At 41.5% G+C, this 13,546-nt stretch overlaps 2 protein-coding genes across 3 annotated transcripts in view; one reads left to right on the top strand and one right to left on the bottom strand.

Annotated features, from left to right (window-relative positions):
• The window catches only part of ndrg1a (N-myc downstream regulated 1a), a 32,385-nt gene extending 30,318 nt beyond the window's left edge, over positions 1–2,067 (top strand). For both annotated transcript variants that reach the window (XM_046325508.1, XM_046325509.1), the window contains one exon: positions 523–2,067. In XM_046325508.1, the coding sequence (XP_046181464.1) occupies positions 523–767 (245 nt within the window). In that variant the 3' untranslated portion in view covers positions 768–2,067. The remainder of the gene's footprint in view (positions 1–522) is intronic.
• LOC124012099 (CCN family member 4-like) lies at positions 1,661–12,349 on the bottom strand. Its single transcript, XM_046325510.1, has 5 exons — positions 12,124–12,349; positions 6,846–7,134; positions 6,199–6,453; positions 3,530–3,723; positions 1,661–3,285 (listed from the first exon to the last, which is right to left on the bottom strand). Exons 1-5 carry the CDS (start codon positions 12,169–12,171, stop codon positions 2,980–2,982), a joined length of 1,092 nt encoding a protein of 363 aa, XP_046181466.1. The 5' UTR covers positions 12,172–12,349; the 3' UTR covers positions 1,661–2,979.
• Between the last annotated feature and the right edge of the window lie 1,197 nt (positions 12,350–13,546).

Raw genomic sequence — 13,546 nt, 5'->3', positions numbered from 1 at the left:
CACCTCCTCCTATGGCCCCCTTTCCTCCTCCTATTTACCCCTGCCTCCTCCACCTCCTCCTATGGCCCCCTTTCCTCCTCCTATTTATCCCTGCCTCCTCCACCTCCTACTATGGCCCCCTTTCCTCCTCCTATTTACCCCTGCCTCCTCCACCTCCTCCTATGGCCCATTTTCCTCCTCCTATTCACCCCTGCCTCCTCCACCTCCTCCTATGGCCTCTTTTCCTCCTCCTATTTACCCTTGCCTCCTCCTCCTATGGCTCCTTTTCCTCCTCCTATTCACCCCTGCCTCCTCCACCTCCTCCTATGGCCCCTTTTCCTCCTCCTATTCACCCCTGCCTCCTCCACCTCCTCCTATGGCCTCTTTTCCTCCTCCTATTTACCCTTGCCTCCTCCTCCTATGGCTCCTTTTCCTCCTCCTATTTACCCTGCCTCCTACACCCCCTCCTATGGCTCCTTTTCCTCCTCCTGTTTCCCCTGCCTCCTTTTCCTCCTCCTTCTCTCCTCTTCCTCCTTCCCTCAGTGCCTGCTGCCAGCATGACTAGACTGGTCCGCTCTCGCACGGCGTCCGGATCCAGCATCCACTCCATGGAAGGCAACAGGAGCCGGTCTCACACCAATGAGGGAAACCGAAGCCGGTCTCACACCAATGAGGGAAACCGAAGCCGGTCTCACACCAACGAGAAGCGTGGCCGCTCCCACACAGACAGTATGGAAGGCACAGCAAACAGCAGCGCCGCTCTCAAGTCCACCGAAGTGTCCTGCTAGACAACCCTTTCCCTAGACCTTTAACCTCCAGCCCTCTGGTTCCTGCTGCACTGCCACTAACCACTCTCTCTCACACACACACACACACACACACACACACACACACACACACACACACACACACACACACACACACACACACACACACACACACACACACACACACACACACACACACACACACACACACACACACACACACACACACACACACACACACACACACAAGATTCCATTCCATTCAATGCAAAGAGTTGTTTTTGTAAAGATATGCAAGTATATACTACGGCATAATAAAGGAAATTCTGTAGAGGGAAGAAAAAACAAACTGAAATTAACTGATCCCTTCCCAATTGCAGAGTCCAGTGGAATATCTAGGTGTTAGGGGCAACGCAGCTGAGCTACACCGCAACAGAGAATGTGGAGAAAGCTGTTGCTGCAGAGCGAGTACCTAGTACACCAGTTTGTACATTTTTCTTATAAATCTCTCATAAGGATTTTTTTGTTTGTTTGTAGTGTTTTATCACCTGACAGTTTTCTTAAATACATACCTGACTGTAAATGAGTGCTTCTTTCTGTTCTCATTGTTATTGTTCATGAACTTTTCAGTGTTATAATTCATGTTCTGTGTGATATAGGATAGACAGTGTTAGGCCTAGATGTGGAGAAAGAAAAGGCAAGTGGATCAAGTTTTTTTGCTCAAATTGATATTCGTCTTTGAAACCGTGGGAAGGGGGAATCGGAAATGATGTTGTCCATTCATTTTGAGTTAAGTCTCCTGGATGTTCTGTATCTGTCAACTCTGTGGAATCAAACACTTAACTGTTCTATTCTAGAACATTCCATGATACACTATTATTTTCATTAATCAAACACAACAACAACTAAATTGATCAGCTTTGAATCCTATTGCTTTATTAATAGATCATGGCTTCAGGCAAAATAAATCTTTTGGATATTTTTTGTGTGTGTATGTAAATGTTTTCTATGCAATCAAGCACGGCAGAACAAAGATGATGTGCCATGGAAACCTTCTCTGACTTAAAGTTATTTTGTTGTGAAGGATTTGAGAGAGTCAAGCCGATAGATCCACATAATGTAATGTGAGGATAGTTCTCCTTAGAACGTATCAAAAACCCTCCCACTCTTACGTGCACTGCAGCAACACTTGCCGGCTTTGTAGAACACAGGCCTACATCGCTTTTTAAAGATGCACAACTGCCTAATGCTGTAGATGAGAAGCATTAAATATGGCATAACAGTTTTGTATTTATTTAATAAATAAAAACCTATAACTTTTTGTCCTGGTGTTGTGATTACTTCAATGATCATAAGTAGAATGTGACCTTGTAAGAATGACACCACACTTCCACAGATGGCTATTTAACCGTATATAGTACATGCATTCTATAGTAGCATCTCACGCCGTCTCTAACTCATCATTCAATTCAGAACCACGTGATCAAAGGAATCTTTACATGAGTGTGGACGAGATATTGTGAAACTTGTTACTGTGACTTTCATAAAATACCTGTATGGCAACATTTTTTCAATCATTTAGTATTGAATAAATTAAAACTAAAATATTTCACACTCATTCCCAAAGCAACCCTATACAGACCATAAAGATATTCTGGAAAAAAATGCTCACGTTTAAATATCCCCTTATAAGAAATATACTTTGGGTGGGATTCAATCTAATCGATTCAATCCAATGCAAGATATAGAGCAGCACACTATAACAGGCTTGTAAATGAAATTTAGGCTTGAGCTGACAATCAGAGCATTTACCATGAACGACATCTGTGGACACCGGAAAATGTCTGTTCAAAGGGCGGACTATCTGTTGTATGGTGCTCTGCACTATAACGCGCCTCGGATTGAATCCCTGCCTTTATGTATACCGACGTCAAATAAAACCATTTTTCGGGAGTTCTGACAAAAAAACATTTGAGGAAGGGAAAAGAAGATCAAAATGTAGGTAGATGGAAGTTTAGGGCTCTACTCCGTATCACGGAAGTTCAGTGTTCCAGCGTGATTGAAATTTAAAGGCAATGTTCTCTTGTTAACGAAGGCTGCATTCACCGTAAACACTGCATAGGTCGTCTCAATCAGACATTACCTTTAAATTTCTATTGTGCAATCTGTAACGCTTCAGCGATCCAGACTGAATAGAGCCCTTAATAAGCTCACGGCGAATGATTGAAATGTCTCAGTTCACGATCTCAGGGTAACCATAGTAATTCTCCAGCTCGGCAAAGATGTTGTTGGGGTTCCTGCAGCTGAGGTTACAGAAGCAGGCGTTGATCCACATGACCTGCCATGTGAACACTGCCCCGTTGGGACACACAAACTCCACGTCGATGGTCTTGGACTTGTAGGGAATGCAGCAGCGATCGTCTGTGGCCATGCACACCCCACAGTATTTAGGCCAGTAAGGCTGCTTACTGACACAGCCTGAGATTGTGAAGTTTTTTGGCTGTTCTTCTCTGTAGATGTTCAGACACTTCTTCCCTGGCTGAGAGCGATGAGAAAGAGAAAGAGGACAAGTAGAATGATTGAATCAATGCTCTGTAATGTTCCTATAATATTGGGAATGTTGTATTTTTTTAGGCAAACTCTTCAATATAGATAGCATGAACAAACATTTGACCTCTATGCAATGCATGTGCGTCTATGCATGCATGCACATGTGTGTCTGTGTCCACGTGTGCGTGCATATTTGAGCGTGGAAATGTGTCTGTGCATGTCAGTACGTGTACCTTGATGTGTTTGGTGATGTCCACCCCACAGGGCCGTATGTTGCAGAGGCGGGACTCTTTCACCATCTCACACCTCTCGTTGGCGTTGGAGACGCGCAGTGACAGACCTCGACCACATGTCTTAGAACAGATACTCCAGGAGGTGGTCTGGATCACACAGTTCTTGCTCCGGCCCTGAGCCTCAGCAGGAAGAGCTATATCAACACAGACAGACAGAACGACAGACAGACAGACACTTTTGTGAGTGTAATGTTTACTGTAAATTTTTACTGTAAATTGTTTATTTCACTTTTGTTTATTATCTACTTCACTTGTTTTGGCAATGTTACCATATGTTTCCAATGTCAATAAAGCCCTTAAATTAAAATTGAATTGAGAGAGAGGAGGGACAGTGTCTGACAGACCAACCAACCTGCACATGTCCTCTATGCCATTGTCATTGTTCAATGTATGGTCATTTTTACCCTTGATTATTGTTGACAATATTGGTTTGTATTATTTTAATTATGTTAATATTGTAAATCTCCAAAGTAAGCTTATGTCATGCCAATAAAGCAAAATAGAATTTAGAGAAATATATGTAGCTAGATAGAGAGAGAGAGCATTAGAGAGAGATATGTAGCTAGAGCGAGAGAGAGATATGTAGCTAGATAGAGAGAGAGCAATAGAGAGAGATATGAAAAACTCCCATATCTACTGGGTGAAATTCCACAGTGTGCCATCAAAGCAGCAAGATTTGTGACCTGTTGCCACGAGAAAAGGGCAACCAGTGAAGAACACGCACCATTGTAAATACAACCCATATCTATGCTTATTTATTTGATCTTGTGTCCTTTACCATTTGTACATACATGTATATATATATAATATGACATTTGTGGTGTCTTTGTTGTTTTGAAACTTCTGTATTTGTGATGTCTACTGTTAATTTTTATTGTTTATTTCACTTTATATGTTGTCTACCTCACTTGCTTTGGCAATTTTAACACATGTTTCCCATGCCAATAAAGCCCTTGAATTGAATTGAATTGATATGTAGCTAGATAGAGAGAGATACTAGCTAGAAATTGGCATTGCATTCAGCTAGATAGAAAGAGATATTTCCTAGATGCCAATAAAGCCCTTGAATTGAATTGAAGAGATATGTAGCTAGATAGAGAGAGATATGTAGCTAGATAGAGAGAGAGCATTAGAGAGATACATGAGAGATGAGAGCATAGATAGAGAGAGATAGATGATAGCTGGAGAAGAGAGATACAAAGAGAGTGTGTGAGAGAGATGCATAGATAGAGAGAGATAAATGGAGAGAGAGAGATGCATAGATAGAGATACATAGATGATAGCAAGAGAGAGATACGTGGAGAAAGAGAGATACAAAGAGAGAGAGAGAGAGAGAGAGATGCATAGATAGAGAGAGATAAATGGAGAAAGAGAGATACAGAGAGATGCATAGATAGAGAGAGATGCATAGATAGATAGAGATATAGATGATAGCAAGAGAGAGATACGTGGAGAAAGAGAGATACAAAGAGAGTGTGAGAGAGAGATGCATAGATAGAGAGAGATACATGGAGAAAGAGAGATACAAAGAGAGAGAGAGAGAGAGATGCATAGATAGAGAGAGATAAATGGAGAAAGAGAGATACAAAGAGAGAGAGAGATACAAAGTGAGAGAGAGAGAGAGATGCATAGATAGAGAGAGATACATGGAGAAAGAGAGATACAAAGAGAGAGAGAGAGAGATGCATAGATAGAGAGAGATACATGGAGAAAGAGAAATACAAATAGAGAGAGAGAGATGGAGAGTGAGTGAGAGTGAGAGAGGGAAAGATACATAGATAAAGAGTGAGAGACAGAGAATAATAACAATTGAATATGGGCAGTGATATAATTATTCATCAAAACTGGACCTAATAGCTTGTTACCATGAGAAGTGCTTTTACCTTCAAGATTGATAGTTAAGTTGTGCAAGGGTGACAGGTCTCGTTGCAATTTTGTATTTTTAACCAAAACAAACATTCTCTAGTAAATCCAAGTTCTCTTTTGGCTTTGCACACTACTGGCCAGGATCACTCAGCACTTGAGCTACCCAAAAATAACACTGAGACACAGAGAGAGTGAGAGTGTACAGGAAAAGCGTTTGTTCTTCTCTTACACAGCTGCACCTCTGTTCCTCCCTGGAGTAACAAGCTACACCCTCGTCCACCACAGATACTGTTCCAAGAACCCACACAACATACTGCTGCAACAGCAGCACTACCTGTGAGCTACACTGAAGCACTGTCCTCAAACTATTTTGCTTCACAATTCACAAAGGAATACTCAATATGCACCTGTGTTATTAGTGTTTTAAGATTCTCAATACATACATATCAACTGTAGCATACTGCAGTGGAGGCTGGTGACGGGAGGACAGCTTATAGTAATGACTGGAATGGTATCATACTGTTCCATTAATTCCATTCAAGCTATTAGTATGAACATGTCCTCACATTTAAAGTGACACCAGCCACCATTGATTGACTGATTAAATGAATGATTGTTGAGAGCTCTTACAAAAGACATGTATATATTCTGTATTCTGATACTTACAAATGGCATAATAAAACATGACCTTAACCTTAATTGATTGATTGATTGATTGATTGATGGATTGATCTGTGTCCTACCCTCCACTGCATGTCTTGGAGCAGTCTTCCTCCCCTTCTTGGGCTCGTCACAGATCCACTGTTCACAGCAGCGTCCGGGGATCTTGACCCTCCTCGGGTTCTGGCACCACATCCGGGGGGGCTGGGAGTCCGTACACAGGGTCACGCACCCGATGGCCCCGTTCACACACAGACACTGGTATTTACAGCTGGGCTTAAAGCTCTGCCCATTCCGGTAGATCACACCATCATGCTCGCAGCCTGTGCCAACCATATCTGGCAAAGAAGATCAGGACAGAAGTCTTACATCACAGAGAGACACACAGTAGTAATGATGACAAGATAATGTAGCAGCTTTTGTTTTTAGTGATATCTGAACAAAAACAAACATGTCATGACATCGAGTAATATGACTATGAAAGATGTTCACTTTTTAATTGTTAATTTGTCATTGCATTTCTCATTTTCTTCAAGGATTATGTTACTAGATGTGCAATTAGTGTGTTGGGACATGATCATAGAAGTGTTACTGTGACTTATGATTGGTGTCTTTAGTCATTGTCTTGCGTCAGATAGCGAGTTGATTCCACCTACACGTTGAGTGTGGTGTTGAAGTGATGCGATTTGACGTAAGACAACGGTCTTTAGTAGGTTAGAATGACACTTACATGCACACACTCCTTTTTCGTACCTCGGCTTGTCCGTGCTGTAGTCGCAGTAGAGTCCCTTATGGTAGTCACAGGTGTCTGCCTCGTTGCACTCCTCCCCCACCTGCCTGGCGCAGGCCTTGCAGCAGTCACAGCCGTCCATGAGCAGGCTCACTCCTGCGGGGCAGGCGGGGAGGACCGGGGGGCACTCACAGGGCCAGTGGCAGTACTGGGTCCGATTGTATGGCTCCAGGTCTGTGGGTTCTGTTAGGGGCAGCATGGCAGTGGGATTCTGGGACTGGGAGTAGGCCTAGATGAGAGGGACAAGGAGGAGTTAGGGTTATGCGCTCTTGATATGCATAATACATATTTTAGTTTGGCATGGTCAAACGCTATGACCTTGTAACACAATAAACCATGTAAGTAGAGAACAGACATCGATGATGTATTTTTCCTGAGTAGGCTACCATATCTGGGAGCATTTAAAACACTTCTCAGCACTCGGTTGAAGGAGCAACAGTACTGGAGAATAATAGTCTTGCATAAACAGTATTAATTCACCCCAAGGAACAAAGTCATAATTAACTTCATCTACTTAATCTTTTCATTTCTAACCTGTCCTAACTAACTCCCTCTAGTTCGGCCAACGACATAATAAACCCAAATCCCCTATTGGGCTGGATAAATGTTGCACCTCCTGTATGGGCTTAAAGGTCTGGTTTGCAGGCCTTCTTCATAGCAATGTTGAATTACAGGGTAACGGAGAGACAATGAAATTTTAGTCCTTTAGGCGACGTGCTTACCCAGAGCGACATACAGGAGCAATTAGAGTTAAGTTGCTTGTCCAAAAGCACACCTAGTTAACTTGGCGATTCAACCTCTCAGTTTCTGGCCCAACACTCTTAACCGCTAGGCTACCTGCTGTCCCACAGGTCTTGAGTTTGTAGTCCTGTCCAATGGCCAAGGCTACATTTGAAAAAATTATTTCATCAATATGACACTGGTTAGTCTTTACTTGATCCCTGTCTACATAATATTCTGGCTGTATATTATTATGCCTAGCTCTCATATTGTTTCTTTGAAAATATAAAGTATGTTCATAGCTGAAGTGACAAAACAAGTTCAATAAAAGGTGTCCAACATTTCCTAATATTGCCTGTACAAACAGAAATAGAACATTTTTAAAGCACTCATAAACAGATGCTGTCTGAACAAGCCACCAGAGAGAGTTTTACAACCAAACAAATGGCGGTTGGTCTTGGATCCAGACCGTATGAGTCCCTTCACAGGGAACTGGCCCGTCCACTGGTTCAGACTGGCTATAAAGATGATTTTTTAGTCTAGGATCCAGACTGTATGAGTCCCTTCATAGGGAACTGGCCCGTCCACTGGTTCAGACTGGCTATAAAGATGATTTTTTAGTCTAGGATCCAGACTGTATGAGTCCCTTCATAGGGAACTGGCCCGTCCACTGGTTCAGACTGGCTATAAAGATGATTCTTAGTCTAGGATCCAGACTGTATGAGTCCCTTCACAGGGAACTGGCCCGTCCACTGGTTCAGACTGGCTATAAAGATGATTCTTAGTCTAGGATCCAGACTGTATGAGTCCCTTCACAGGGAACTGGCCCGTCCACTGGTTCAGACTGGCTATAAAGATGATTTTTTAGTCTAGGATCCAGACTGTAGTCCCTTCACAGGGAGTCCCTTCACAGGGAACTGGCCCTGGCCCATCCACTGGTTCAGACTGGCTATAAAGATGATTTTTTAGTCTAGGATCCAGACTGTATGAGTCCCTTCACAGGGAACTGGCCCGTCCACTGGTTCAGACTGGCTATAAAGATGATTCTTAGTCTAGGATCCAGACTGTATGAGTCCCTTCACAGGGAACTGGCCCGACCACTGGTTCAGACTGGCTATAAAGATGATTCTTAGTATAGGATCCAGACCATATGAGTCCCTTCACAGGGAACTGGCCCGTCCACTGGTTCAGACTGGCTATAAAGATGATCCTTACTCTAGGATCCAGACTGTATGAGTCCCTTCACAGGGAACTGGCCCGTCCACTGGTTCAGACTGGCTATAAAGATGATTCTTAGTCTAGGATCCAGACTGTCTGAGTGTGAAGAGAGCATGACTTCCTTGTATGAGTCAGGACACAGTGTCTACAACATATTATTACAGATCAAGTAGCCAGATCGCCTAATGGTCTAATTTAAAATGTCATACACTACTTTGGCTGTGCCTTGCATGCCATCTGTGGGCCAAAATGATGTGGCTACTCTTATTTCTGATGTCTGAACATTCAACAAGCAGACACATTTTTGGGAGCTTTTTTCAGAATCAGAACATATTGGGCAGGTTTCCCAAAAGTGAAATCCCTTTTTAGTCCAGAACCTTAATCTGTGTCCGGGAAACCGGCCCATTGAAAACAATATGAACTCCTGTTGTTACTGTCTTAACAGCAACCACTGCCTCCAGTATGGGCCGACCAACCCTGCTTAACAAACTTGTCTTGGAGATTCACATACAGGTTGCTGCAGGGTAGAAATCTCTAGTGTAAACTGGGTGGTTTTAGCTCTGAATGCTGATTGGTTGACAGCTGTGGGATATCAGACCATATACCACAGGTATGACAAAATATTTATTTTTACTTCTCTAATTATGTTGGTAACCAGTTTAGAATAGCAATACGGCACTTTGGGGGTTTGTGGTATATGGCCAAAATACCAAGGCTAAGGGCTGTGTCCAGGAAGTCCGTGTTGCGTCGTGCTTAAGAACAACCCTTAGCATTCTTGCGTTCAAACTACCCGCTAGTCAAAGTGCTCTGAACAAATTAAGAGAATTGTTCACAAACATTGGCACATTCTAAGATCCGATGATGGTATCGGGAGTGTGTTTTCGCACCATCCCTTGGTCGTATTCTCGCGGGGCAGAAAACTCAGAGATCAATCGGTAAACTCTGATTGACCACCCCAAGATATCCTAGCACAACGTGTATTTGCACCCCTACTAGATGGAAACTACAAGTGTAATGGCTGTGGTCAATGCAATGGCACTCATAAAAGTTGATCCTTCAAACACCCCCAAACAGGGAAACAGATCCCAGTCAAAGGTGTTATTACCTGCTCCACTAAGGCAGTTATTTATCTTATAACTTGTCCTTGTGGTAAAAATGATGTGGGTAAAACAAAGCGCTAATTACATTTCAGCCTCAACATGTTAAATATCCTAAAAACCAAAGAGCTTCTAATCCAAGTAAATTATACACACAATTAATCTCCAATTAATTGATTGTAAAAAAGACCCCTTAATCATCTTCTAAGTTTCTCATATTTTTTCTCTTAAGCGTCCTTTACGTTTTTCGAATAGAATTCTGTTAATAAATAGTAAATTCATGATGTGCATAGGAGGCTTAATACAGATCAACGAGGCTTAATCATGGTTGTAGCACAGAGCCAGTAACCAGGGGGTTCTGCTGCTGAAGCCCAGTCAGCTGTCATCAGGCTGTCAATTACACAACAACATCAGAGAACACGGATATGTCCCAAATGGTACTCTGTTCCCTATATAGTGTACTACTTTTGAGCAGAGCAGTATGGCCCCTGGTTAAAAGTAGTTCACTATATAGGGAATAGGGTGCCATTTGGGACACAATCACAAAATGTCACTTTACGCCTCACAATGAATTTTATGGTTATTTCTCAAGGTAATGAAACCCACACGGACCACAACAACAACTGATCATGACATGAACAGTTTGTTGTCTTCATGTAGCTTCCCTTCTTTAACCTAAAGAGGAAAAGAAAGTAGAGAGGTGTAGTCAATAATGTCATAATATCCATATACATATGGCATAACAGGAAGTTGAATTGGGTTTTCTAATGAGATGACAAGCTTTGTGCATGTCGGTTTAGGTACATTTATGCATAGTTGCATCATTCCTAACCCCCATCATATCTAGACAGCTGAAATTGGAGTTGAGATGAACGTGAATACCATGACGTGTTCAGGGTTATAACCTTTTGACCCTTTGTATGACCTAAACAGACATATATCATCAAACGCTGTAAAGTGCTGAGACTGAAAAAGTGATCAATCAATTGTCAATGATCTTGATAGAGGGTGAGTGATACAACAGGTTTGAGCCCAGCAAATCAGAGACGATGTGAGCAGTTTTCACTTTTGAAATCTATTGAGGTTCTTTAAAATCTTTCATGAGGACAATTAAACTAAAAACAAAACAGAAACGTTGCTGTTTGTTGAGGCCATACAAATAATAGTATTTTCCAATAACTTGTGGAATCTGGAGTAAAATGCAAAACCTGACTCCACACAACCACAAGGTGGCAGTAAAGTATGACTAAGAATGAGATGTGTAAAAGGAATTCCGGGTGATTTTACTCGAAATGTCACAGTAGATCCAATGCCAGAGGAGTGAATTCTGCAGAATTATCTTCTCTGATTCTGAAGCCTAAAGGTGACTAAGGAATCACATATTGGTAGGCCATTCTATATTCAATATAGTTTTTTCATCGTTAGCGACTATGTTTATATCTTAATTGGAAATTAGCAGTGGTGGAAAGTACTCAAGTGAAAAATACTTTAAAGTGCTACCTAAGTAGTTTTTTTTGCATATCTGTACTTTATTATTTATATTTCTGATTACTTGTATTTTTACTCCACTACATTCCTAAAGAACTCCATACATTTTCCCTGACACAAAAAAAGTAGTTACATTTTGAGTGGTTAGCAGGACATGAAAATGGTCCAATTCACACACTTATCAAGAGAACATCCCTGGTGATCCCTACTGCCTCTGATCTGGTGAACAAACTAAACACAATTTTCGTTTGTAAATGATGTCTGAATGTTGGAGTGTGCCCCTGGCTATAAGTCAATAAAAAAAACATGAAAATTGTGCCGTCTGGTTTGCTTAATATAAGGAATTTCACATGATATATACTTATACTTTTCATACTTATTTGAGCAATTACATTTACTTTTGATACATTAGTATATTTAAAACCAAATTATTTTATACTTTTACTTAAGTTGTATTTTACTGGGTGACTTTCACTTTTACTTGAGTAATTTTCTATTAAGATATCTTTACTTTTACTCAAATATGACAATTGGGTACTTTTTCCCCCACTGGAAATGTACACATTAAATGATTTAGGCCTAATAAATCTAAATATATCATAAGAGTCAGGTCTGGTATTTCAGAAATAAATATATTTGCTAAATAAAGTTTAAACCACGTGTTAATAAAAATAATTCTGATGACACTTTCTCACCTTTTGAATCCCAGCTGCTATAAGAATCCACACCAGGAGCCAGCTCATCACTGGTTAGGAATTTTAAATTCATTGAACCCAGAATTACTCCTTTTCTAAAAACAAAATATTTTGCACTGCACAAGTCTCAGGCATTATTATGCTTCTTCTAGTTGTCATCTCCTCCGCGAGGACAACTGTCTCGGACTGGGACTGGAGATGTTATTAAAGCTCGTGCTGCTGAATGCTGACGTCAGGTTTTAGGACGAGCCCCGCATTTTTCTAGCATAGCGCTCTGTCTTTTCCCTCTCCTCCACTCTCACCCTCTGCTCCTCAGGCACGAAAGCCTTTCATGAAGTTGAGGTGGCTTGTCTATAAGGGACAGTTCGACATTTATTAGGGAAAGGGTGGTGGTTTTCCAAAATAGGGGACGATTGTCAAACTTTTGTTTTGCTTTGGGGAGGGTTGTTTTACCTTCGCCCTTTTGCAGGTTTTACTATATCATGTATTCCATCCAAGACACTTGCGCCTCCCCTCTGTCAAGGTGTCTTGATACTTCCCTTATGCACTATGCTTTTCCTTTTGCAAACTATACCACAAGTCAATGTAGTCTACCAGTCTAACTGCCCTCTATCCACCATTCATAGTGACAATAGTGGTAGGTGGGATCGTTCGTCCAGATCTACAATATGCTAACTAGTAATCATACCACACATACATTAATTTAAAGCTGCAGTAATTTTCAGTGAATGCGGAGAGGCCAGGTATGTCATTGCTCATGAAAGAACAGTGAAGACATGAGACACACAGTTCAAAAAGCTCCCCTATTGAGCTTGTTTAGGGACTATATTAGTATCCTACCTAGACTAGCCTACAACACCACAATGAAATGAAAAAGTGCGTTATTGTTTTCAAGTGAGTACAAAATTCTACTCTAGGTTGTAAACTGCAGTGAACATCTCATTTGAATAACGACGCAAAAGCCCTGGGATTTTAATATTTAATTCCATTCATTCCATTTGGACCAGTTGTGGGTCTACTCTGGACAGTTTATAATGTCTAGAAAGGCACAGTAGCTGGCCAGTCTGTCTGTATGTTAAGTTCTGATACTGAGATGCGCTATCTGTTGCGGATCATCAGTCTTCCAAGTCTTCCTAAAATAATGTTGACGCATACCATAATGTTGAAGTGCCTGAAATCGGTATGCTTTGCTTATTGGTTCTGGTGCATTGGCACAGAAACCTGTTCATGGAACAATATTGTGAGTTGATTGTATGCAGGGGAGGGTGTACAATGTTCTTTACAGTAAACAGGGAGGGTCATGTGAAAATGTTTCTAATGTTGGAGAGGGGAGTGTGTTTTTTTATGACACTTTAAGTTGGACAAGCCCCCGACGAACTGGTCATGAACTGAGCAATGTGCATCCCAGCTATGCCACTGAGCT

This window comes from Oncorhynchus gorbuscha, linkage group LG24 (genome assembly GCF_021184085.1).
Source record: "Oncorhynchus gorbuscha isolate QuinsamMale2020 ecotype Even-year linkage group LG24, OgorEven_v1.0, whole genome shotgun sequence".
Lineage (NCBI taxonomy): Eukaryota > Metazoa > Chordata > Actinopteri > Salmoniformes > Salmonidae > Oncorhynchus > Oncorhynchus gorbuscha.
Note: the sequence above shows the minus strand (reverse complement) of the source record. Positions and strands in the feature narration are given on the sequence as shown.